Genomic DNA, 26,824 nt, shown 5'->3' on the forward strand with positions numbered 1-26,824 from the left:
CAGAAGACCGCTTGCACTATAGACTTCTTTAAGGTCTTTCAACACATCCGCGACCAATAATCATCTCCAATATATCGTGTATTTGTAAGGGCTTATTTCGTAAGGGAAACTTCCTTTTAACGTCTTCATCCATAGCTACTTTTTTTTTTATTTTATTTTATTTTTTTACATTTTCGCTTGTTCCTGACAGGTGCTTCTTTCCATCCATCCTGTTCTTTTTGCGTGGTTAACACGTCATGCGCTGTATTTTGAAGTGACGAGAGAGCGTGCTCACATTCACTTCTTCTATGGTGGTTACTTACTGCCACAAAAAGGAAAAGAGGAAAATTTAAAAGTAACAGACACATTTTCACACCACTTTTCGCATTCTAACACACTCATGCCACAGCAAGTGCCTTCAAGTACTCCTCAGTTAATTTGTGAGTAAATGCAAGCCTAGGCTTGAAACAGACTGGTGGTGAACATCATTGGCTTGCAAGTAGCAGAGTGGAATGTCTGATCTGTGCATACATTTAAACAGAGGCTTCCCACAAAAAGCACTACTTATTTTCTCTTGGCAGATGGCAAGCAGAGCAGCCTGTTTTTCCTCTTTTAGCTGAGGGGAAAATGAGTTGAAACCTCACTTGTTGTTGACAGAATAGCCACTCCCAGGCTTCTGCCCCGAAGGGCTTTTGTGTTGATAGATGACTCATTGTATTCAAAGACACAGTTTACTCACACACATAAACACACGCACATCCTCATAGATGCTCAGAGTTACACAAATGCACACAAAAGGTGTGGGATGGCTGTCTCGTTTTACACCTAATCCCAGTTAAGTTGATTGCCACAGGTGCTGATCTGACATTTTGAGAGCGCCAGCTAGCAGGAACGCAACAGCAGCATGACCAGGGGCACCTTTTTCCTTTTTCTACTTGCCGTGAGTAAACCTTTTTTACAATGAGTCAACTCTAATCATCATAATCAGCTGTAATGGATGATTTTTTAAAAGTAATTATTTCTTCTCTTATTAATAAAGTTTTGAGGACTGTCTAATTGCAGCTTTTAGAAATCTCACATATAATAAACCAGATAAATAATATGCAGTTAGATTAGGAATGACACTAAAATATGACCGCATACTGCATATCTGTACATGCAAGTCAAGGTAAAAGAGAAATATTACAGTTCTCTGTATAGACCATGGATGTTATCATTAACTAAAACTAAAACCATTAAAAATATATATATATATATATATTACTGTAATAAACTTCCTTGATTATTTAATAAACTTAATTTTATTTCAGCTAGTTTTCAAGGCAATAAATAAAATAATAAAAACTTATACTGTATAGACGTATAGACATTAAATTGAAATTAAAACAGAACATATAAAAATAAAATCTAATTAAAAATATTAGCGTATACATATAATAAATATTATTATACACCGGTATAGATGTATTTGAAAGTTTAAATGAATCAAACACATTTGTTGTTCTTATCAAGTGACAGTTCTATGGTGACAGATGATGTTCTTAGGTCATTTGTTTACCTGTGATGTTACTTCCTTGTGTTTTCCATAGATAGTTAGTGCACTGTGAGCTTCACTTTGAGTGGTTATATTTTGTGAATTAACAACCATACATTTTTCTAAAGACTTCTATCTTGTAGTTCATCTTTAGCAGAAAAACACGATAGCATTTAATCTGAGGGAAGTAGTGTAATGGTGCTGTCTTATTGTGTCTCCTATATAAATTTTTAATGTGTGCATTAATGGAAGCCTAATACGTATCCAAGTCTGTTTTTGAGTACCTTGACTTTGCATTTGCAGCTATGCCTGCGGTCATATTTTTAGCATCAGTTCTAATCGCATTGCATATTATTGATCTAATTTATTATGGTTTTGATATGTGAGATTTCTAAAAGCTCCAATTTAAGTAAATCAAAACCCAGTTCGGTCGAAGTGAATAAAATTGGAACAAGTTGCAAGTGACCTCAGTGCTTTTGGTGTTCACAATAACAACATATGAACCAATCGGACTAACTAATGAACCGACCCCACCTCATCAACCCTTTAGGGAGGTCTGAGACCATTTGGGGTGTTCACATATTGACATTATATCGGCCTGAGATTGCCCCGAGCTTCCCATGCAAAGATTCAGGGTTATTGTTTATCATGTCAAAGTCACTCAAAACTATATTGGCATCATTTTTCAGTCACATTATGTAAAACAAAATGCTTTTTTAATGATAGCAGCTGCATTTGAGCCATTTAGAAAAGTTATATACTGGGTGTGAGAAGGTTTAACAACGGCACTTTTTTATAACGCCACCTATGTGAGTCAGGCATTTGACATGATGATGTTTATGAATTGTTGTTTCTCATGTTGGCTCTGATCCTCAGTCTTAAAACAAGCTAGACAACGTGACACAGTGTTTTTAAAAAACATTAAAAGTATGTCAGTCAACAATTTTTATATTTTAGCCAAAGTTGAAACTGAAGTTTATGAGTTTTGTAAGAAAGTATTAACAAATAATTCAAATGTTTATTGCTAATTCAGAGGGTTATTGATTTCAACAGCATCCTAACTCTATGAATTATACTTTTAAACTATTAAAACAGTATGTATCTCAATACAACAAAGAAAAACCTAGCATTATGGGCAGCAGGTTTTACCAAGGTCAAGCACATACATTTTCAAAAATCTCATTTGAATCTTCTGATTTATTAACAATATTATGTAACAATATATACATAACAATCATTCCTTAGACATTGAAAGGAATTTCTATTCAATTACTTGTTAGTTTATTGATTGTATGTTTATCAATTAGTGTTATTCTGTTTTTTGTCTATTCATCAGCTTGTTGAAGTGACCGCTTCCAGCAAAAATGATGCCAGCATTCGCGAAAAGAGGGTAGGTAATCTTCTTTCAGACGAACACAATCGGAGATACAGTGCTCAGCGTAAATGAGTACACCCCCTTTGAAAAGTAACATTTTAAACAATATCTCAATGAACACAAAAACAATTTCCAAAATGTTGACAAGACTAAGTTTCATATGTTTAACCTATAACATGAAAGTAAGGTTAATAATATAACTTAGAGAACAAATTTTCAGCTTTACTCAAATTAGGGTGATGCAAAAATGAGTACACCCCACTGAAAGTCTCTGAAGCAAAGCTAAATTTTAGACTACAAATGTCTAATTTAACAAGAATTCAACCACAGGTGAGTCTAATTATTCATTACACAGGTGTCCAGCAGACAGTTGACTATAAAAGGGTGTTAAAACCCCTTCCCATTTCATGCTGTCAGCAATGGCACCACATGGAAGAGAAATGTCACAAGACCTGAGAAAGAAAATAATTTCTTTACTCCAGAAAGGTGAAGGCTACAAGAAGATCAGCAAAGCTTTTCATATCAGTCAGAATCAGGGCTTAAAAACGAAAAAAAAAGAATTTTTTTTTAAAATCGGTTCACTCTAAGCAGAATCGGTATTTTAACGTTTCTGTTCCAGCGTTCCTTCTGTAACCGGTTTGTTTAGAAAAAATAACGGTTAATAATGTTACTTTTTTTTTTGTTTGAATGCAGCCTACCTAATAATAATATTATTATTATTATTATTATTATTATTATTATTATTATTAACAATACGTACAGCATTTAATTTATTAAAAAACAAAGATTATTTATCGTCTTAGCCAATAGGCCTAATTATCTTTTATAACAAGATTCTGTCCAAATGTAAACCTATTAAACGAAAGGAAAAACTATCAACGGTTTATAAAGTATTTTTTCAAGATATTTTAAAATGCTGCATGGTTAAAAAATACCGACGCTATTCCTGAGAGGAAAAAAGATAAGTCGCATTTTATTATTATATTATATTATATTCAAAAATAATGTAATTTATCGGTAAATAAAATAAAATGTTTACAAATAGCCTAGCCTATATAGCTTTGTTTCTAATGTTTGTAAACATCCATTATGAACAAAACTGCCCTATTTTATTTTACCACAAAACCTCTAAAGTTCAGGCTATATAGGTCAAGCCAAAACGAATTAAAAAAAAAAAAAAAAAAAAAATCTATTTTCTTTTTTAACGCCATTTCCAGCTTCTCAGGTTTATTTATTAGAAATAAAACAAAAAAAGATGCTAAACGAATTAATTTAAAGTGAATCTGAAGCCTACCTTTCTCATTCGGCACTGTTTCCATTTTCGAGACGAATGCTAGACTATTATATTATGTAAGCTTTGTACTTCACTCGCATTATCGACATCATCCTTCACATAACAGCACAGTCAGGCGGTGGTCACGGGTGGTAAACTGCAGATTGTATTACAGAAATGAATTGAGCAGTGTAACGTTTTATATGTTTGGTTGATTGTATTTTATTTTGATTATTTAACAGGCTGCGATATCAAGTAAGCAATGTAAGAATTTGTGTGTGTGTGTGCGCGCGTAAGGCGCGACCACTGGATTTTTTTTCTAAGACAGTAAACTGTACTCCGTAGCCTAATTTATGGTCATACAGGTAAAAGCGAGACATAATTCATACATTTACAAAAGACACTTAAATAACGAAAACAAGCAGAATGTCTGTTTCCTTTCCTAAATCTTTGGAGTGCGCCACAATGAACCACTTTCGTTTTGTTAATCTGTAGACCTAATTATTTAAGTGAAATATTTCGCGTAGCTTATAGGCCTAAATATTCCCTTTTATTTTATATGTGTTATGTAGGCCTATAGTGTTATTCCGTTTTCTCCGTTCACAGAAGCGCTGAATGTGCGTGATGTGACGTTGTGTGAACTCATGTTCGACATATCCTGCAATTTTCGCTGGTTTCAAAACGCACAAGATGCATATTACTTGACATTCATTTTCACTTAAATGTAGGCCCAATGCCTGACGGTTGGTGACATATATCATAGAAAAAACTAATGCCAGGGCATTGCCATTGTAACTTACCTAACCTATTATGACTTGACAGCTGAGCCTGAGCGCGGGCATTTCACTCACTGTAGAGCATGAGCGCGGGCAGTTTTAGGGGTGTTCGATTCCAGGTTTTTTGGAGTCGACTCCGACTCTCGACTCCCACTGTAGGAGTCGATGGAATCGACTCCTCGACTCCATTTACTTTACATCAAAACAGGGTCATAAATAAGGCAAGATGGCAGTCCTTACACACTTAATTAATTTTTCGGCGACACGAAGCCTTAAAATCCGCTCATTAAAACAACACACGTTAGTGTGACTGTCCGAATTAGTCCAAATTAGCGATGACTTGATGAGTAGCCTATCAATGTTGCTACCTAGCTAATTGCCGATACCTACTTTTACAGAGAGAAAAGTCACGAAAAACATCTGTGGTCGAATATTATGTCAGAATTAATCTCATTATAATGGTCGGATGATGGCGCTAAACACACAACATTGTCTTAAAAGTGCTTGGACAGGAGAGTTAAATACACTAAAATTAATACAATACATACAAAAATGCATACAATAATGTACACTTATGCTATCAATGTGTTTATTGTGGATGTGAGCTTTTATTGTTATTTATGGTTAATGATTATGAATATGAACACGCGTTAGAAAATCAAATCTATATTTATTGCATTACTATAAGCTACCATCAATACTAAAGCTGGCACAAGAGGTATGTATAATTACAATCTAAAGTCACTATGACTGTTATCTATTTCTAAAGTAAGCTGCATGTAGGATACATGTATGTGACAAAGTTTCTGCGACAGATCTCTGACGAGATTCGTCAGTGTCCGAATTCCTCGCTTCATTTCGTTCACTCCTTGCTTCTAGTGCACTCAACTGCCATACTATATAGGCTGGATTCGAAAATCAGTAAACAAGTGAGCGATTTCGGACACAGCAACAGAGTCGACACCGAGAGTCGATTCCTGTGCTGGAGTCGACCCCGACACTGGGGCTATTCAGAGTCGAGGAATCGAATCTTTTGGAGTCGACTCCCTATCACTTGGATGCGTCAGCGTCATATTTGCATAGGCTGAACTATTTGAATTCGTGATTGGTTGACTGCTAAATCAAAATATTAAACAGAACGATAAAATAACGTTATTAGCCGGTTAATGGCCATTTCAAATGAGCGTTTCTGTTCAGAACGATTCAATTTGATTTTGTTTCCGTTTCTGGTTCCGGTCAAAATTTCGTTCGTTTCCGGTTTTCGTTTTCGTTCCTTGAACCGGTTCAGAGCCCTCAGAATACTGTAGCAAAAGTGGTACAAAAATTTAAAAAAGATGACACTGCAACCATCTCACAGAGACGTCCAGGTCGTCCACGGAAATTAACACCTCGATAGGAGCGCCTTCTGATGAGAAGGGTTGAAGAAAATTGGCATGCAAGTTCACTGCAGTTATCTAAAGAAGTAGAAAGCCAAACTAGGGGTGAGTATTTCCCGTGACACAATACGGCGTACACTGTAGAGGAATGACATTAGTGGTTAAACGGATCGTTGTTGATCCGTGATCCGTACGGACCAAGCCCCACGGTTCAGCACGCATGTGATTCGCGGATCGATTGCAAGTTTAACTGCAATAGAGTGAAACGTTATCATTTGCACGTGTTCTGTCTTGCTAGTTCACACATTAAATAGATATAAAAACCATTCCAGCGCTAGAAGAGGCAAAAGAGGATTTAATTCGGTAGGCTATCGCACGCCACGCTGTTATCTGTGCGCACAGACATACAAGGCTCGCGCGCGCGCACACAGAGAGAGAGGGAGAGGGAGAGGCAGAGGCAGAGGCGTTTCAGATTGCTCGCGAACTCCAAATTGATTTCTCTTTCGCGTCCTCAATGCACTTGGATGGACACATACACGCATTATGTCAGTCAAAATACCCCTCTCGGCAAGTATTCTCGTAAACACATTCGGTTATGTCTTAAGTGAACGAGGTGAGAATTCGGATGTGTATCTATCAGATGTGTGCGTGCATGGAGTCTTACTCTTAAAAGTGACAGCAACCTATAGCTGCTGTTGTCTGTCATGTAAATCAAACAACAAAACACAGCTTTAACAAAGATTAATCTATATTAAATTTATACAGTGAACAGTGTCATTTTACATTTAATTACATTTAGGTACACAAATTAATACTACAGTTAGACCTTATATTTATTTGTAACTTTATGTTGTATTTATCTATGCTTGTAATTAGTGTACAGTATTTGTTCTTTTTACAGTCTGTTCACTTGCCTTTAATAATATATTAGTTAGGCTAGTAGTTTCTGCTGTGGTATCGGAGTAGTTAAAGTGGACTAAGTAATAAAAAGTTTACCAAAGTTACCAAAGTTAGCAAAGTTACCCCCCACCCCCCAATTATTATTATTTTATTATTATTATTTTTTTTTTGTGCTGATCCGAAAAATGATCTGATCCGTGACTTAATAACCGTGATATGATCCGAACCGTGAGTTTTGTGATCCGTTGAACCACTAAATGACATGCATGGGTGCCGTCCACGAAAGAAGCCTCTCCTAAAGCCCTGAAAGAGAAGATGCTACCATCACTCCATGCCCTTGGTCGTCGTGCACTTTTCCAACATGACAATGATCCTAAACACATTTCTGAACAAGAACAGGGTGAAAGTGATTCAGTGGCCAAGTATGTCTCCTGATCTGAACCCAATCGAACACCTATGGGGAATTCTGAAGAGACAAGTTGAGCATCACTCTCCATCCAGCATCCAGTCTCTAAAAGAGAGTGAAGAATGGTAAAAGATAGATGTTGCAAAATGTCGCCAACTTGTTCATTTCAATGCCTAGAAGACTTGGTGCTGTCATTAAAAATCATGGAAGCCATACAAAGTACTAAATGTAGTAGTTTTTGTTGTGTGGTGTACTCATTTTTGCATCACCCTAATTTGAGTAAAACTGAAAAATGTGTAATCTAAGTTATATTATTAATCTTACTTTCATGTTATAAGTTAAACAGATGTTATATTAAACTTAGTGTTGTCAACATTTTGGAAATTGTTTTTGTGTTCATTGAGATATTGTTTAAAATGTTATTTTTTAAAGGGGGTGTACTCATTTACGCTGAGCACTTTATATTTAAAAATATCCTTAATCCTCCAAGGTTTATTTTATAATGGTTGTGAAGACAAAAATAATGCATCCATCCATAAAAAAAAAAGTAATCCATACGACTCCAGGGGGTTAATAAAGGCCTTCTGAAGTGAAGCAATGTGCTTTTTTTAAGAAAAATATCCATATTTACAACTATAAATTCAAATAACTAGCTTCTGGCAGACGACCGTAAACAGAATGCGCAATACCCATTTTTTGGGTGAACTATCCCTTTAAGTACTATACTGAATTAAATTGAAACTGATCATCACTCAATATACCTCTCTCTATCTCAAAGGAAGCTGTTCTTATTCGTTCAAAGAGAAGATGGGTTCTGTCCACCATTGATTTAGAGGAGAACATGCCTGGACCTTTTCCCGCTGTGGTAACACAGGTAACTTTACACAGTCACTCTGATTTCTGTGTGTTGAGTTCGGCTTGTTCAGGAAAACGTAAAGACCTCATAAAATCTTTTGATGAGAGCAGTTTTCTTTTCTGTGTTGCAGTGTTCGGGAGGTTTGGGTAGGACATTTTAGCAGAACATATTTATTTATAGGTAGCCCACAGGTTTTAATTACAGCACATGAATATGCTACTTGCAGATGGTATTAGGAGGAGGAACAATCAAGCAGGGGGGTCCAATTCTGCTCCTGGAGGGCCAATTTCCTGCAGAGTTTAGCACAAACAGAACACTTAGCTGGAAGTTTCTGGTGATCCTAAAGCTAATCTTATACATGACCTTAAAGCTATAACAGACATGAACTAAAAGCCAAAAAACACAAATTTGATTTGATAGGATCTTCAAAGGTGCTGTATGTAATTTTTTTTTGACTGTATTAAAGCATAAAAATACCATAATCTGTTTGCAGAGATTTAGGAAGCATGCTATAAGTACTTGTTTCTCTGAAAAACAATGCTCCAGCCAGTTACTCTGAAATGTGTGTTCTGGGTTGGAATGTCTGTTTTTGTTTTGGTCTGTGTGATCCCACCCACTGCCAATTTACCCAATAGTATTTCTACACCCTGGGTTGCCAGTTGGTGGAAAACAGTGAATTGCAGCCATGGATGCCAACAAACGAACTGGTTCAGAGGTCTCAGTTTTGTGTTGTCAATCTGGCAACCCACGTGAGTGTCAAGTCTGAGGAGGAGGCAGCAGCGAGGGGAAAAACTTTCACCTATATTTATTTTGAATTTGGACTTAAACATTCCAACTACTACTGTCAATATTACATGCTGCACCTTTAAGTGATATCAATCATCTGGTGTCATGGTTTGTTGAATTGATTATCATAATGGATTTATTTAGAATAATGAATGTTTTATCTAAAAAGTGAACAAATATATAATCATAAATCTTTTTTTTTTTAAATTGATGCTAGATGTTCAATGACAAAAAGGGGGACAACACCGTCAAGTTCCGCATCACAGGAGATGGGGTGACAAAGGAACCACGTGATTTGTTTTCCATTGACGAAAACACTGGGATTGTATACGTACACCGGGCCATTGACCGGGAATTGAATCCCATTTTCCATGTAAGATATCACCTGTGGCAAAGCAAGATTTCAAGGCAGGATTTGAAATGGCATTAATGCTAACACATTAATAGAGCGGAATTCAAAGGATGGACTGATTCAGTTTATGTTGATGTAGTTCAGTGTGGCATTTTGATTCTTTTGTAGGTGGACTTTGATGTGCTAAGCAGAGAGACTGGCTTGACGTTGGACAAAACGTTGTCATTTAATGTGGAAATAAAGGACAGGAATGACAATAGCCCTCAGTTCACCCCGAACACTATCCATGCAACAGTTTCCGAGAACGCCCCTGAAGGTACAGAGAACACGTATTACTGCATATATGAACATAAAGTGTGCAGTTTTGTCTTTTAAATGCTTTCTTCTATCATATAGCTTAAAGGGTTAGTACACCCAAAAATGAAAATAATGTCATTTATTACTCATCCTCTTGTCGTTCTACACCCGTAAGTCCTTTGTTCATCTTCGGAACACAAATTAAGATATTATTGATTAAATCCGATGGCTCAGTGAGGCCTCTATTGCCAGCAATGTTACTGCACCTCTCAAGATCCATAAAGGTATTAAAAACATATTTGAAACAGTTCATATGACTTCAGTGGTTCTATCTTAATATTATAAAGCGATAAGAATACTTTTTTTGTGCCAAAAAACCCCTAAAATAACGAATTTTCAACTAATATCTATATGGGCCAATTTCAAAACACTGCTTCATGAAGCTTCTGAGCTTTATGCATCTTTTGTTTCGAATTAGTGATTCGGATATCCTATCAAACGGCTAAACTGCTGAAATCACGTGACTTTGGTGCTCCGATTCACTGATTCGATTCGTAAAGTGTTTTGAACTCGGCCCATGTAGAAATTGTTGAAAAGTCGTTATTTTGTTTTTTTGGCACACAAAAAGTATTCTTGACGCTTTATAATATTAAGATAGAACCACATGAACTCACATGAATTGTTTCAAATATGTTTTAGTACCTTTATGGATCTTGAGAGGTGCAGTAACATTGCTGGCAATGGGGACCTCACTGAGCCATCGAATTTCATCAACAATATCTTAATTTGTGTTCCGAAGATGAACGAAGGTCTTACGGGTGTAGAATGACATGAGGGTGAGTAATAAATGACATTATTTTCATTTTTGGGTGAGCTAACCCTTTAATATACAGAGACTAAGTTAGCCTATTTGTAGCGTGACTTCTTCTGAAAAGTCTAAACATTGACAGAACATTGCTCTGTTTGTTTGAGCATCCTGACCATCCTGTTGTCTCTAGTGCTGTTGGAAGCTCAGTGTTGTGAATTTTAGAATTATGGAATGCAGCATGTTTTTTTTTTTCTCTCAGACCTTTTTGTTGTTGTTGTTGTTGATAAAGTGCTCAGGTATTGACAAGTCTAATTGTTCTTGATCTTTTCAGATAAAATAATTCATTGTAATTTTTAAAAATAATGTCACTTTTTTAAAAGTCAAAACTTCCTCCCCAGTTCAAAGGGAGTTATTGAAACTAAACTGTTACAATTGAATACCAAGCAGAGATTTGTTCTCTTTTTTTAATCATCCTTGTTTGAACAGGCACTCTTCTGACAACATTACAAGCTCATGACATTGATCAGATGGATACTCCTAATTCCCAGTTCACCATGAGTGTGGTGTCACAAGTACCTGCCTCACCAAAAATTTCCCTGAAGGATATGCCAGGAACAACTAAAATCAAACAGCTCACCTTCACAGGATGCTTTGATTATGATGTGAGTAGCTAATGGCAAAGGCATGTTTTCAGCATTTTCCAGTATTTTTAATCTCGTCTCTCTATTGTATTTTAGAAAGTAAAAACATACAAAGTGCTAGTTGAAGCAATGGATCGTGGGACGCCTGCATTGTCTTCAACTGCAACTGTTCTTCTGGACATCACAGATTCCAACACCTATCTCCCAGAATTCAGTTCTGCCGTGGTGAGTCAGGCTAGACAGACTTTTGTAGATTGATGTGCCAAAAAAAGTGTAATTACTGTGACCAACGTTGCCAGGGGCCTTGTTGAACAAACGCAGGGTTACGGGATTTGTTTCGAGTTGACAAAACCAAACCAATCCAGTCATGCTTGGTTGGTACCATTATGCTGATCATCAACTTTCTCTGTTAACTCAGGCTTTGGTCCTGAGTTAATGAACTGTGTGACATCAGTAGCGAACATACGGAGCCCCGGACATGACATGCAGAAAAAAAAATAGTAGGCTAAATCGTGCGCACAATGTACTATTTCGTTCCCTCGATTTACTAAAACGTGCGCACGATTTACAGCCAGTGACTTTATTGTGTCAAGACATGTGTTACGTTACGTTCAGTTTGAGATCTCTTACCCAGAATATTACCTGCCCCGGAGTAGGTCATCCATGGAGCATAAGTTACTATGAGCCGAGTCACTTTCATGGTGCCTAAAACACAGGTTTGGCACAAACTACACTGAAACATACCTGGCTAGCCACTTAAACCAGCATCATATATGCTCCAGGTCAGCAAAACAAAACTAGCCCAGTGACCCTATTTTGAATATCAAATTATTATTACTAATTAATATGTGAATTAACCCACTAGCTCATTTCTGCAGGAAAAACTGAGGACTTGGCAATCGTGACTGTGTGGTGCTTTTAAAACATTGCTATTTGCCTTCTGATAAAGCAACATCAGGTCAGCCAGTGGCATGGCAGAACAGTCTGTTTGGCTGACCAATGACAGAAGGGCAGTGTGTTAAGGAAACCTGTTTGTAAACAGTCAACTGGGTGCTTGTTAAGGCAAGGCAGCATAGCAACTCACTCAAAAGAATCAGAGCAGCACTCGTGGGATTTTAGTATGGACATACACCACTGATATTTTCATCAAGCTTTTGCAGTGCCAATTGATGCTGCTAGTGATGCAGAAATTGCACACTTTACCCTTACTATATAATAGGCTTTATTGAGTAATTTGGTAACAAAGCTCTTGTGTGATATGATAATTTGATATACATGAATGTATCTGTGTGAAACAGTACAACACTGAAGTGATGGAAATGGAATTAAACAAGGAGATCCTAAGAATCGGCGTCACAGACAAGGACACACCAAACACGCCTGCGTCAAGAGCGGTGTTCTCCATCCTGAAGGGCAACGAAGATGGAAATTACAAGATCGAGACAGATCCCAAAACCAATGAAGGTGTGCTGTCTGTTATCAAGGTAATGCCACTGTTCCCCTTAATATTTCATACACAAGAAAAGTTTATCAGGTGTATTCAAAGAAAAGTTAAGTCAAGTTATATAGCACTTTATACAACAGAGTTTGTTTCAAAGCGGCTTTACAGTGTTAAACTGTTAATAATGATCAATGATGCAAACAGAATTCAATTCTGCTGTAAAGCAGCTCTAGCAAGACAATAGTGTCTTTGTTCAGTTGAAATCAGTTCAGTGTTGATTCAGTTTGGTTCAATAACTGTGAAAAAAATTGACAGCCGGTGGTTATGTGGGCTCTCAATATGATTGTATTTCACAGGGGAAGAATTTTGAGAAAACTGAGATCACAGAGCTGGAGATAGCAGTCGAGAATGAGGAGAAATTATTTCAGTGTGTTGATGGAAAGGCCCTAACAGGTTCCAAACCAAAGCTAAACACTGCCAAAGTGGCAGTGAAAGTCATTGATGTGAATGATCCCCCTGAATTTAAGAAGCAGGTTGAAAAAGTTTACCGAAGTGAAAATGGAGATCCAGGAGATGTGTTGTTTGTACCTGAAGTCAAAGATGAAGACTCTGACGTAAACAAAATCAGGTGTGGTTGAGCTGCGCAACACCAAATTACTCAGCATTTAAAGTTCTTAAATTTTTGTAAATTTTTTTATGCCACTTTCATTTTATTTTTAGAATGATTCTACAATAGAATTATTTTGTGACAATGTACAGTGTTCACTGTCACTTTTGATCAATTTTATTCCTCCTTGATGAATAAAAGTATTAATTTCTTTAAAAAATTTTACTGACACCAACATTTTGAATGAAACTCTATATGAAATAATATATAATATAAAATTATATTATATAAAATTAAAATACACTACTGTGCAAAAGTCTTAGGCACTTCAGTAAACATTCATTTTGCAATTAATTGTAAAAATTCAGTATCGCTGAATTTTTACAATTAATTGCAAAATGAATGTTTGGAAATGTGAACTGATATTTCCTACTGATACATTACAGCAAAATCTATAAATAGCTGGCTTAAAACCCTTTTTTGGGGGCGAAAATACTGATGTGCAAAAGACTTTTGCACAGTACTGTATATATTGTATACAGTAATGTAATAGATAATATATACAATATATGCCACTTTTAGTTACACACACACACACACACACACACACACACTGCTTATTCAGAGATGTAAGGGAAACTAGATTTTTGGATGATTGTGTAGCAGAAAGTAAAGCAGAAGTATTTTATTATCTGTATGTTTGTATGAAGGTATGAGTTAGTACAAGACCCAGCCAAATGGGTGAGTGTTGACCCGAAGACAGGAAAGATCACCACAGTTCAGAAGATGGACCGGGAGTCTGAATACATCTCAAAAAATGGCACCTACACTGTTGTAGTCCGTGCTATAGATGATGGTAAGCACAAAACTATCTGTTCTCAGTATGTTCAAACAATCCAAACACTATTCTAACTGTGAACTATGACAACATAGACAATATATCTATAAGATCCAGAAGTTTTTATTCAAAAACTACCTACTAATTGGATAAACGGGGAACATGCAAGTAACGAGGTAAAAAGAAAGACACAAGAATGGAACACTAACTTACTAACTTATAGAATACTGCACAGTAGGGAACCCCTAAGGGGACATATGGTGATGGTAAAATAAAAATTAGATGGGATTCTCTTGCCAAACGTTTGCATACCCCTGAGAAACTTTGCATTTGCTAACAAAACTTTGTGATGGAAATATGACATGGGAGAAAAAAAAAAAAGTAATTTAGGTGCTTTAGTGAGCAAATGAAAATAATGCAAAAGGAAGAGTTCAATACTTCTGCGACATGGCGCAAATGTTTTGTGAGTGAACACTAATGTTATTCCACTGAAGGCAAGTCAAGTTGAGAACCCATGTGTAGTTTTATTGATATCCATAACCAGAACAATCAAATACAATACAAACAGAATTAAAACATGACTTAAACATGAGCAATTGAACATGACCATAAACAGACTTGACAAAACTCACCAACAGCAGGTTACAATAACAAAGCTAATCAAGAGACTAAGAAAACATGAGGACTACAGTATATACTGTATACCAGTGGTTCTCAAACTTTTTTTGGTCATGCCCCCTTTAAACCTTTAAAAAATCTAGCATTTTGCAAGTGAGCGCTAAGTTTCTCAGCAGAATGTGAGAGTCGAGAGAATTACATTATGGGATACAGTATTCTGTACTAAAATACTAATTTAATCTCTGTACTCTGTAATGTTTTACTTCACAGGACAGCCTCCAGCTACAGGTACATGTACTGTTGTGATCTACTTGGGTGACGTGAATGATAATGCCCCCTATCTCACCTCCAAAAGCATGGTCATGTGTGGAAACAAGGTCAACAGTGTCAGTGTGATACCAGCAGACCTTGATGGTCCTCCATTTTCAAGTCCTTTTACCTTCTCTCTGGGAGAAGAAGAAGAGATTAAGAAACTCTGGAAGCTGGAGCCCACCACAGGTCAGTCCATACATACATTTATTACTTCATTTTAGGGATTTCTCGATCAAGTTTTTTGTCCGCTCTATCTAATCCGAGTCACTGAGTATTTTACTTGTCAGTCAAGTCTGAAGCAAGACGCAACCCTTATAGCAACGCTTTGTGGCAATGACGTCTCAGACAGTCTGACGGCAGATAAAGATAAACTGTAAATAAATGACTTTCAGGTAATTCGTTACAAAAGTGCACATCAAATATGCTAAACGCAGAGAGTGCTTGTGTGGTGCACTATAACAGACAACATTCACGTGCAAATTGAGCTTCTTCTTTTCCTTTTAATGGCGGTTGGCAAACCCACTTGAATGTGCATACCTCCACTTACTGCACATCACCTGCGTGACAGCTGACGTAAAATAAAGGATCGGGCTTAGGATAGCCGATATCGATCAGTTAAAAGAGAAACCTTGTGGTCGCCTCGGGACATCCCTAATTCATTTACAGTTTCACATCTGGTCCCATCTGTTGTCTAATTTCACTAGGAAGTACACTGGGATGTTTTTTTCTTGTTTTAAATATAAATCAGACATAATTTAGTGAGGTGTATGCTGTATCTCACATAGTTTGACACCAGTTTGATACCAGTGTTATTTTAATATAATTGATATGTAATTATAGTTTTTATTAATACCAGTATTATTTTCCGTTTTCTTTTTTAATTCGCTTCGCAAGCACCACTATTACTATATCTCACATACTTCTTCCTTCCATACAAATTTTGCACCTAACTTGTCCCACACCATTTGTCACAGACCCATGAATGAGGTGACAAATCGTGCGGCTCATTGAGGACAACACTGCTGTGACATTTATAAGTGATCAGGTGTACGATTTTCATCCAGCAGGTGAAAAATCCCATAGACTTTACATTGGATAGAACTTTGTGACATCATATCTCCGCATCAGAATGTCGTAGAGAGTTGTTTTCAGCTTCCATTTCAACTTCTTAGTCACACCCCAGCAACCAGTTAGTTTCCATCTCATTCTTTTTTCATTCAAATGAATGAGATGAATATCTCTGGATCAGAGCATTGTAGAGACATGGGTGTGGGTTCTTTTGACTCAGACTGGTTAGTAGTTTTTAATTATCATTTAAATATCACCATGGAAACTGTCTAGCTAAGCCTTCGCAACCATTGAGAGTACCCTAGCAACCATATTAAAATTAAAAGACATATCTCAGCTACAGAATACTGTAGCGATATGTGGGTTGTTTCTTTTGACTTTCAACTTTTTGAGTAATGTTACTGAAATGGGCTACAAATTTTGATCTAAAGTATCCAGATAGAAATTTGTTGCCCATTTCCAATGGGAAAGTGCCCAAGCAACATTGCTCGGCAACATTGCTCAAAAAGTTCCCCTGTGTATCATCACCTTGACAGTAGGCTTTAGGTATTATCCTGGCAACTGTCTAGCTATGCCCCAGCAACCATTTAGAGCGACTGTATAGTAAATCGAATGGTCCATATCTCTGGATCAGAATAACATAAAGACATGGATGTGGGCTCTTTTGACTCAGACTGAGCAATGATTTTGAGGACCCTATCAACCATATAGAAAAATAAACAAGCCATATCTCAGCACCAGAACATGGTATAGACATGGGAGTCAGCTCTATCGCAATCACGCAGAAGACCCTAGTGGCTGCCTAGTGCTGATTTTTGCCATGGCAAACACCACTCACATTTTCTTCAGAAAATGTACATACCTAGTTTTAGTTAAAGTTTTAGTAATTTTGTTGTGTTTGTCATTTTTAACTTTTTTTAATGTCTATATAGATTTTAATTTTTATTTCAGTTTAGTTTTAGTTACTTTAGTACATCAAGCTAAACTAAATGAAAATGAGAAATGTTTTATTGCAACTAGCTGAAATAAAATACTTTTTTTTTTTTTTTACATTTTATTTCAGTTAACGTTTATTTTATTTCAACTAACAAAAATGTTTTTTTTTATGGTTTTAGTTTTAGTTAAGTATAATAACCCTGTTTCATTAAAGTTTTGCTGGGTTTATACCATAGGAGCAAACACCTCTTTGATAAGTTTGACGACTCTGCCGTATGGAAACTACTCAGTTCCTTTGAAGATGCAGGATCAACAAGCGCTGCAGTCAGAAGAGGTTCTGCAGGTGGTTGTGTGTGAATGTATGGGAGGAAACGTGTGTCGTGGGCGTCTTCCTTTCTCCTCAAGGCTGGGTCCAGCAGCGATCGGTCTCTTGCTTGCCGGACTTCTCCTTTTGGCCCGTGAGTTTAAAATCAAATCCCAGCCTACTACAACAGTTATAGTCCACTAATTTGATTAAGGAAAGTGCAGTTCTTATAATAGCACTTAATCTTACTGTATTTTCATGAAATCTTTTCAATGTATGCAGTGTTATATAATGTGCATAATATAATGACACACCTTGTTGTTGTTTTTTTGCAGTTCTACTCCTCTGTTGTTTTATCTGTGACTGTCAAAGCAAGAACTTTCAACACATCCCCCTGAACCTGCAAGATGAGGGCAACCAAACCCTTGTCAAATACAACCAGGAAGGAGGAGGCTCAATCTATAAGGTATATGAAACTGGTCTTGTACAGAGTTCAAAGTTATGAATTAAGTATCACCTGTGTTCCTGAGTTTAATTTCTTAAGAAGTATAATTTGGTATTTGACGTCCCTTATTCATGTGGCTTGTGTTACAAAGTGCATTAATATGTGCATTTAGTATATATGACAAAATCAGTTGTTCATCATTTGTTCACTGTGTGAATTAAATGAAATCTGATTTTTCATTTTGAAAAATATAACTTCTTTTAACAGGTTATTTAAGATAATTATTTTAGAAAAAAATCTAATACGTATTAATTATTTTAGTTATTATTTTTTCTTTAAGATTTTATTACTTAAGCTCATTATATTACTGCACTCTGTAATAATCACATCAAAATCAACCACTGAAAGTTTAGTTTAAAGGATTAGTTCACTTTCATATAAAATTTTCCTGATAATTTACTCACCCCCATGTCATCCAAGTTGTCCATGTCTGTCTTTCTTCAGTCAAAAAGAAATTAACGTTTTTGATGAAAACATTCCAGGATTATTCTCCTTATAATGGACTTCAATGGCCTCCAAACGGTTGAAGGTCAAAATTATAGTTTCAGTGCAGCTTCAAAGGGCTTTAAACGATACCAGACGAGGAATAAGCGTCTTATCTAGCGAAACAATTTTCGAAAATGACCGATCATTTCGCTAGATAAGACCCTTATTCCTTGTCTGTTATCGTTTAAAGCCCTTTGAAGCTGCACTGAAACTATAATTTTGACCTTCAACTGTTTGGAGGCCATTGAAGTCCATTATAAGGAGAATAATCCTGGAATGTTTTCATCAAAAACCTTAATTTCTTTTCGACTGAAGAAAGAAAGACATGAACATCTTGGATGACATGGGAAATTATCAGGAATTATCAGGAAAATTTTATATGAAAGTGAACTGATCCTTTAACTACAAATAAAAAGGTTATTTGCATGTAACCAAAGAGAGTTTGAGGACATTCCAAAGTATCCGCAGTGATATTTGCATATAAAGTCTGAACCTGTTTACCTGGGAATACCTGGGAATATTGGTGCAGTTTTGGGAGGAGCAACATCTGTGGTCTCAGAGCAGAACATGATGAATCATTTTGCCTGTAATTTTTTTTTCTCCTCAGCCCGAGTCCATGCTTTCTTCCAATATTGGTCTCAAGGAAAGCACAAAAATTGCATCTGCACCGGTACATACATTTTCTCTCTCTCTTTTTTTTTTTTTTTTTTTTCTGTTGGTTTCCCATGTCTACTTCATTGCTGAAAGCCATAGGATTAGACATGCTTGTTGTATCCCATTTTGGCACAGTGAACAGGATCTCAAGATGATTTACACTGAAAAGATAAGAGCTACATGTCGCTTCATGCATTCTGTAAAACTGACACATAAAAGCAGGTTGTTAGCTCAACTGCAAGTTAGTAATACACAATAACTGGGCTGCCAAGCTTCTTTTACATGTTAGGACCTGTTATGCCAAAATATCACATCATAATCAAATGATTTCATGTGTAGTTACATGGGCGCCAAGCACCTTTTTATGATGGGCACCAATAACAGTTCTGTCTCAAAATTTGTTTGCGGTGACTTTTATTCCATGTCTTTTAAATTCTATATGCTATTGTAGTGTATATACACTACCATTCAAAGGTGGATTTAAAAAAAAAAAAAAAAAAGAAATTAATACTTTTATTCATCAAGGATGGATTAAAATGATCAAAAGTGACAGTAAAGACATTTATTTTACATTTATGCTACAAAAGACTTCTATTTCAAATAAATGCTGTTCTATTGAACTTTCTATTCATCAAAGAATCCTAAAAAACATATTTCCACAAAAATGTGAAGCAGCACAATTGTTTTCAACATTGATTATAATCAGAAGTATTTCTTGAGCATAAGATTTCTGAAGGTTCATGTGACACTGAAGACTGGAATAATGATGCTGAAAACTCAACTTTGATCACAGGAATAAATTACATTTGACTATATATCACAATAGAAAAGTTATTTTAAATTGTAATACTATTTCACAATATTACTGTTTTACTGTATTTTTGATCCAATAAAGTCCACCTTGGTGAGCAGAAGAGACTTCTATCAAAAACATTAAAATATTTTACCAATCCCAAACTTTTCAATGGCAGTATGTGGGTGTATAAAACATCCAAAAGTTAGCATGCGTATTGAAAAAAAAAAAGAAAGAAGCAGCTTTCAGATTTGACAAAAAAGTTATACAAGTTTTGAGCATCATGAAGTTGATTATTGATGATGGATGGAAGGTGAATCAACTGAATTTAGACATGAGACAGAATTTAGACATATTTCTGCTACTGTCACAAGTGAGGCTCCCGCACATCCTCCCCCGCACCACCGGAGGGAGCCTTCACCGGAATATTGATAACCATCATTCAGACTACATTTCCCATAGGCCCTCATTCCTGGGACTGATTGCACACACACCTGCACCACATCACACTCACACTATTTAAGCAGCACGCACACACACACACACACTGCGAAGTCTTGATTTGCCCCGGTGATCATTTCTAAGCGTTTTCTGTGGATTGTTATACTGTTGCCGTTTGGACTGTTTACCTCTTGTGATTCTCTGCTGCCTGCCTTGATCCTTGCCTGCTTACTGGACTGTGTTTGTTTGCCGCCTGCCCTGATCTCTGCCTGCTTCCTGATACCGTCTGTCTTCCGCCTGCCTCGACCTTTGCCTGTCCCCGTTTACGTCTCTGCCTCTGCCCTTACCTGTGTGTGTATACTGTTCTTAATAAAAGCTGCAAATGGATCCCCATTCTGTTGACCCATCATTACAGCTACAGTGTCTTAGACAAAAACAACAATAATTGATTTTTATTTGCATGATTTTCATTTCTGATGTCCTGTAAGCATTAGCGTGAGATCCATAAGTAAAAACAGGACCTAAAAGAAAGCAATGTGACATGGCCCTTCAAATCTCATACTTTAATTTGATAATAAGCTACTAACAACCTGCATATTACTGTTGTTCCAGCCTGAGTACCTGGTTACTGATGGATACAGGAAGGCTGACAACGATACGCTGAGAAGCCGTTTGGGGGTGAGTGTCAAATCAAGTGAATGCGTTGACTGCCAAGAATTAATCCTAGATCATTCTGTTGACATGTATGGAAAAACTGAATATAAGCACAGTACACACATCTGCAAAATGGATTTAAATATGGTACAAATATGGTTTAGATTAGATTAGATTTTTCCCCCCTTTTAAACAAAATAAATGAATGACTAATAGTGAAAACATATTCTGGTGGACATGTTAAAATAATAAGATAGGTCATTGGCTGACCTTGCACTTCTATTCAATAGCTATTTGCCTAACATAGTGGAAGTGTAGGAGTGGGAAAGAGAAATGAAATGATAAAGCATCCAAAAGATATCAAATGAAAAGGCAAGTTGAGACTGGTTAGGTTTCCTAGTTATTTCACCTAAAATGTGACTAAAAAGACACAGTGAATGGTGAACGACTCGTTTCAGAAATGAGTTTTGTGGTTTGTGCAAAAACAAAGCAAGCATGAAGGTCCATCCCTAAACCTAACCATCAGTGGGGTGTAAGAAGATCATACGAAAACTTACAAATGAGAACTAACAAATGTACAAATTAATACGACTTATCCACCAATTTGATAAAATGTAAAATAGTTGCAAATTTCCATGAGATTGTATTGGCATAACCATAGAAGTGAATGGCTTTTGCTGGACACATGTGACATTTTGTCTGTTCAAAGCATTATGACTAACAATTCAAAAATGTAATAATATTCGATATCTTATGTCATGGCCATAAATCAGAGTGTTCTTTTGGCAATGTTAAATATTGACTAATTATTCTTTCTGTACAGTATCATTATAACTCTGGGACATTCCAGGAAATATCCAATGGTGGAGGTGTGATGAGCATGGTGAGTGACCACATCCATCAAACTGAGATATGGTAGAGACAGGACAGACAGGGAGGGGAAGAGATGTTGAAGAAAACAAAGAAATTTGGGATTATTGTACCTTGTACCTTGACACGAGTTTCCTGTTCCTGAGGTGTTTTTGAAATGTGCATATTACATAGAAGATCTACAAAACAGAAAGTTTAGGGTAAAACTATGTAAAATGTAGTTATCATTCTGCACTTTTTTTTTTAAGATTGTTAACCAAATGTAAATGAATGGTAGATTTTCTTGCATTCATTATATAATTGAACATAAGTCTGATTTACTGACAACCCATTTTACTATCGAGTTTGTCAGTCTGAAATTTCAGCATCATTACTCCAATCTGTGTCACATGATCCTTCAGAAATCATTCTAATATGCTGATGTGGTGCTCATGTAACATTATCAATGTTGAAATTGATAATTTTTTTTCTGTTTAATGTGTCCTTGCTGAATAAATGTATTTTAGTCACGACAACTCTTAAAATAAATCCTTGAACAGATCTAGGCAGGTGGAGCTGGGGGAGGTGGAGGGTTTCAGAGGAACTCTGATAGTGTGTTGCAGGACTATATACACAGACTATTTAAATGTTGAACAAGCAATCTCTTTGGCTAATCAACTTGTGCCATGCGGTAATGATGTGATTGCTTGCAGATTGCATGTAAAGGACCCATCAGCCAGCACCCTCTAGAGTTTCATGAACTAGATATTAATTAAAAAAAATTTGACTGACCCCAAACTTTTGAACAGTAGGGAGACCGGAGGCAAATGTAACGGGGCAATTGTAACATCTCAAATTACACCAATCAGAAACGAGACAGAACCATAAAACTCATTTTGCATGTCCTTTGTGGAGATCCCTCTCTGCATGCCAAAGGACAAGCTTCTAAATCATACTTGGTAAAGTTTTTCTACAAAGACTCATTTTTGAGGTATAAAAGTAATTTTTTTTTTTTTTCATCTATAGTATTTTCCTCATACTGTCTTAACCATTGATGTCTATGAAATTAAATCTGTCTTGTTTTGATGACCATTCTGTTGTCTAACATTTGATATCTTTGTCAAACATTAGCTTTGTTGTTTCTAGCTATCAGGGTAGCTTGTTAGGGGTGGTACAGTCAGGGGCAATTGTAACACTGCATTACAATTGCCCCAGACACCATCAAAATAGTGTCCAGCTTAGTAAGGTCATCAAAATAGATTAATAGATTCCAATAATTGTAAAAAAGTGTTTTTGCCTCTCAGTCTGGGGATCCATTTTACTTGAGTTGGCCCTGTACACTCTCTGTTCACAGCATGCCTAGGTTCAGACCAAGGAAAACAGCAATGGCAGTTAATTAATTGTTCTGGATAATATGGATGTAATGGGTATTGAATAGTTTTAACTATATCTATATTCTCTGGAGTTTATTGTGGTCATTGGTATTTATATGAAGGTATTACATGTGTTGTTACAATTGCCCCCATATGCTGTTACAGTCGCCCCCGCATGTGGGGGCAGATGTAACATTTGACTTTTAATGTTTCAATAAATATTGATACTCTAACATTGCTTGTAAAAACATTTGGTGACTGTTAACAAGTAGTACACAGATAAAAGTTACTGACATAAAACTTTTATCCAAATATTTCAAAAGGTTTTTGAGTAATGACGACATGACCAAAATTTGTTACAATTTCCCCCGGTCTCCCATTTAAATGTATAAGAGTTTAATTTTCATTATGATGGATATTTAATGATATAGTTATTTTTTTGCTCTCTTTAAAGCCATATCATACCTGGTCAACTGTCCGAAGGGAAAGGGGAAGCATTAGGGTAAGCTTTTCAAATGATTTGTATAAATACGTACATTTGTTACATATCATAATTTTTTAGACCATTTTCATTTTAGTAATAGCTAAATGTGTTAAATACAGAAATAACAAGTAAAATTAAATGATTAAAAAACAAAAAAGATAAGTACCTGTTTCAACTGAAATCTAAATGAAATATCACACTTGTTTTTTAAGAATGGAGGCGGCCAGCTGTCCCGGTCATTCAGCTTGGCTCGAACCGAAAGAAACCTTGCAGAACACATTGAGAGGGTGAGTCCACTACACAAAACACTTAACTGGCATGATTTTTAGGAAACCTGTAGTAAATATGAGAAAGAAAGAACAATAATAATTGTCAGGTAGCCTAATTTATACTGATATAAATATATGCATTCATTAAATGCAATTATTTGATTTTTTTTTTTTTTTTTTTTGGCTAATTTTGACAAACATTTAAATTTGAATGTAATTTCTGTTGAAAGTTGTATATCTTGTAATTACTCATTTGTAATCACAAAGCTGCAATTTACTACATTTAAAATATATTAACTTTAAATGTATTATTGAATAACACACTTAAAATTATAATCAAGTACATTACATGTGCTCTAGTATTTTAGATATCAAAATAAGTGCACGTCTAAAGCGTGACAAAATATTATTTAAACATAATGACTTAAGTTTAAGAAATAGTCATGAAAATGTATAAGTACACTTAAGTGCTTTTTATTTCATTATATTATCTGCAAGTACATAAAATATATTTTTAACATTTGAAGAACACTAAATACGCACACAACTATATTAGTTTAAAAAGATTTATATATTTATTTATTTATTTTTTAAGTACACTTAAGGGTAGATGTTAATCAACATACAGGTTTGTTTAATTTTGTTTTATGTCAGTTTTTTTTTTTTGTGTGGAAACAAGAACTGTTTAAATATTCTTGCACTTCATGACTTGCCTTTGGCACATACTGGTGGAAAAGAGACCTTGTTCTCAGTTGAAAATCCAGTGCATTGTCGCCACCTGTCTGCTAGATCCTTCATAACACAATGTAATACTAACATACGAAGATATGCAGACCTCGTAGACACCATGAGGTGGCAGCTAGTGAAATCACATTCTATCAGCAAATAACACTATCAAAAGCATTAAGATTATGATTTTTCTCTTTCCATTATGTTATTCTATAGAAAATCAGCGGGTTTCCAGAAGAACTGAAGGACTATCCAGCATATTCCCCATATCAGTATGAATATGAGGGGAAGGGAAGTGATTGCCAGTCTCTGGATCAGTTGACTGTTAGCAACCTTGGTAATAACCTGGACTTCCTGCAGAACCTTGGGCCAAAGTTCAGCACTCTGGGTGGGATTTGTCAACAGTCATTGGAGCGCAGGAATGTCTGACTGTGAAAATGGATGATGATTTGAGGCTTGAGCAATTCTGCTTTATATCGTTCCACATTTCTATAATGCTTGCTCATCTCAGCTGCAAAAGGGTACCAGGGATTTTTTGTGCTGTGATTTTTATTTTTTGGAGACAGTGACTTGCTTTGAATTTGAGCACCATGAAACCTGTACATGCGCAGGGTGATTATTGATAAGTTGTGAGCATTACGTCTTCAGTGCCAAGAGTGGCCTCAAGGAACTATGGGATTCACTATGCATTTGTACTCACAATTAAGGATGAATGTTGGGTGCTTGACCCACCTGACCTCACAACTTGTGCCAGCCTGTCTGTAATGATCAAAGCCGTCTTGGTGGTTCTTGACAGTGACCAAAGAGCGTCTTCTTTCTCTGATGAACTAATAAGCCACTGTCCTGATCGGATCTGTTCTGAATTTCTATCGTTTTGCCTCAGCAAACACAAAGCCACACATCCCAACCACACTTTGCTATGGTGATTGTGTAAGTGATCGTCTGGGGTTGTCCTGCACTTACATGATGCTAGTGGGACGCTGCTTTTAGCTACCGTATTGTTTCATGCTCTTTGGTAGAATGACTTTGCACTGTAGAATCGCTTGTGTATTTAAAGGGATTGTTCAGCTGAAAATGACAATTCTATCATTTACCCACCTTAATGTTGTTCCAAACATACGGAAGCTTATTTCCGCCATGGAATATATATATATATATATAATTAAATAATAATATATATAATAATAATAATTAATAGTTATGCCACAATTGTGATTTTTTTTTTTTTTTTTTTTTTCAGAATTCTGAGGTTTTTTATACACCTGACCTCTCCGTGTGCACATTTTTGGAGAAATTAAATATAAACTCGCGATTGCAAGATATTTTATTTTTTAAGTATTTATTTTCTGTGATGAAAATAAGCTTTCAAACAAATCTATATAACTTTCTTTCTACTGTGAAACACAAAAGAAGATACTTTAAAGGACACTGGAAACCGAAAAACATTGGAGCCCATTGACTTTCATATGGACAAGAAGTACAGTTTTTAACATGCAGTTTTTGAAGGACATGGGTAAGTAAATAATAACTGAATATTCATTTTTGAATGAACATTCCCTTTAAATACTGAGCATTAAAAAAACAGCAAAAGTGAATAAAGAATAAAGAACAAGCAGAAGTCATTTCGGAGAGCAATGAGAGAAAGAAAATTAAGGTCAAGATCGGTTATCACTTCATCAGTATCTGAGAGTCTGGCAGGTGGTAGTAATGCGGCATCAATAATTACTACATCCCTCTTCTGTATTTGTGTTTCCTCTTCTTCAAGGGTTTTTTTCATTGTTGGGAGGCTTTATGAAGAGTGGCTTTTTTTCTTTAATTATGCTACATTTACATTTTGTAAGTGTGAACACAATGCAGTGTTCATCTATTTCTTTTATATTGCTCATTGTATTGTAAATACTTTTTATTTCATCCAAATTTGTTTTTAAGTAAGGATTGATGATGTGTTTTAAAAACAATGATCTGGATGGTTTTGGTGTAGAGGTGCTGAGGGCCTGAGATGTTGTCTGCAATGTTCACCTTTTCCGTGAGGAACAACCTCCTTAAAAATGTATTTTTAACATTATCTGAATAAATAGGATTAAAATAATGTTCAATACGTTAA

At 36.0% G+C, this 26,824-nt stretch overlaps 1 protein-coding gene across 1 annotated transcript; it reads left to right on the forward strand.

The window, feature by feature from the left end:
- The first annotated feature begins 741 nt into the window (after positions 1 to 741).
- cdh26.1 (cadherin 26, tandem duplicate 1) lies at positions 742 to 26,824 on the forward strand. Its single transcript, XM_051880937.1, has 19 exons — positions 742 to 919; positions 2,850 to 2,903; positions 8,398 to 8,493; positions 9,479 to 9,634; positions 9,782 to 9,929; positions 11,205 to 11,380; positions 11,456 to 11,584; positions 12,658 to 12,843; positions 13,157 to 13,428; positions 14,118 to 14,263; positions 15,134 to 15,361; positions 17,416 to 17,637; positions 17,819 to 17,949; positions 19,082 to 19,144; positions 20,975 to 21,040; positions 21,840 to 21,899; positions 23,693 to 23,740; positions 23,935 to 24,009; positions 24,937 to 26,824. The coding sequence occupies exons 1-19, from the start codon at positions 884 to 886 to the stop codon at positions 25,147 to 25,149; spliced, it is 2,505 nt and encodes an 834-aa protein (XP_051736897.1). The 5' UTR covers positions 742 to 883; the 3' UTR covers positions 25,150 to 26,824.

This window comes from Ctenopharyngodon idella, chromosome 22 (assembly GCF_019924925.1).
Source record: "Ctenopharyngodon idella isolate HZGC_01 chromosome 22, HZGC01, whole genome shotgun sequence".
In the NCBI taxonomy this organism is placed as follows: domain Eukaryota; kingdom Metazoa; phylum Chordata; class Actinopteri; order Cypriniformes; family Xenocyprididae; genus Ctenopharyngodon; species Ctenopharyngodon idella.

What these genes read in the sequence shown, in the direction of transcription:
- cdh26.1 (XM_051880937.1), top strand. Translation starts at nt 884, where the DNA reads ATGACCAGGGGCACCTTTTTCCTTTTTCTACTTGCC. An exon ending in TCTGACGTAAACAAAATCAG is followed by an intron (nt 13,429 to 14,117) that starts GTGTGGTTGAGC and finishes GTTTGTATGAAG; the next exon opens with GTATGAGTTAGTACAAGACC. An exon ending in GTGGAGGTGTGATGAGCATG is followed by an intron (nt 21,900 to 23,692) that starts GTGAGTGACCAC and finishes CTCTCTTTAAAG; the next exon opens with CCATATCATACCTGGTCAAC.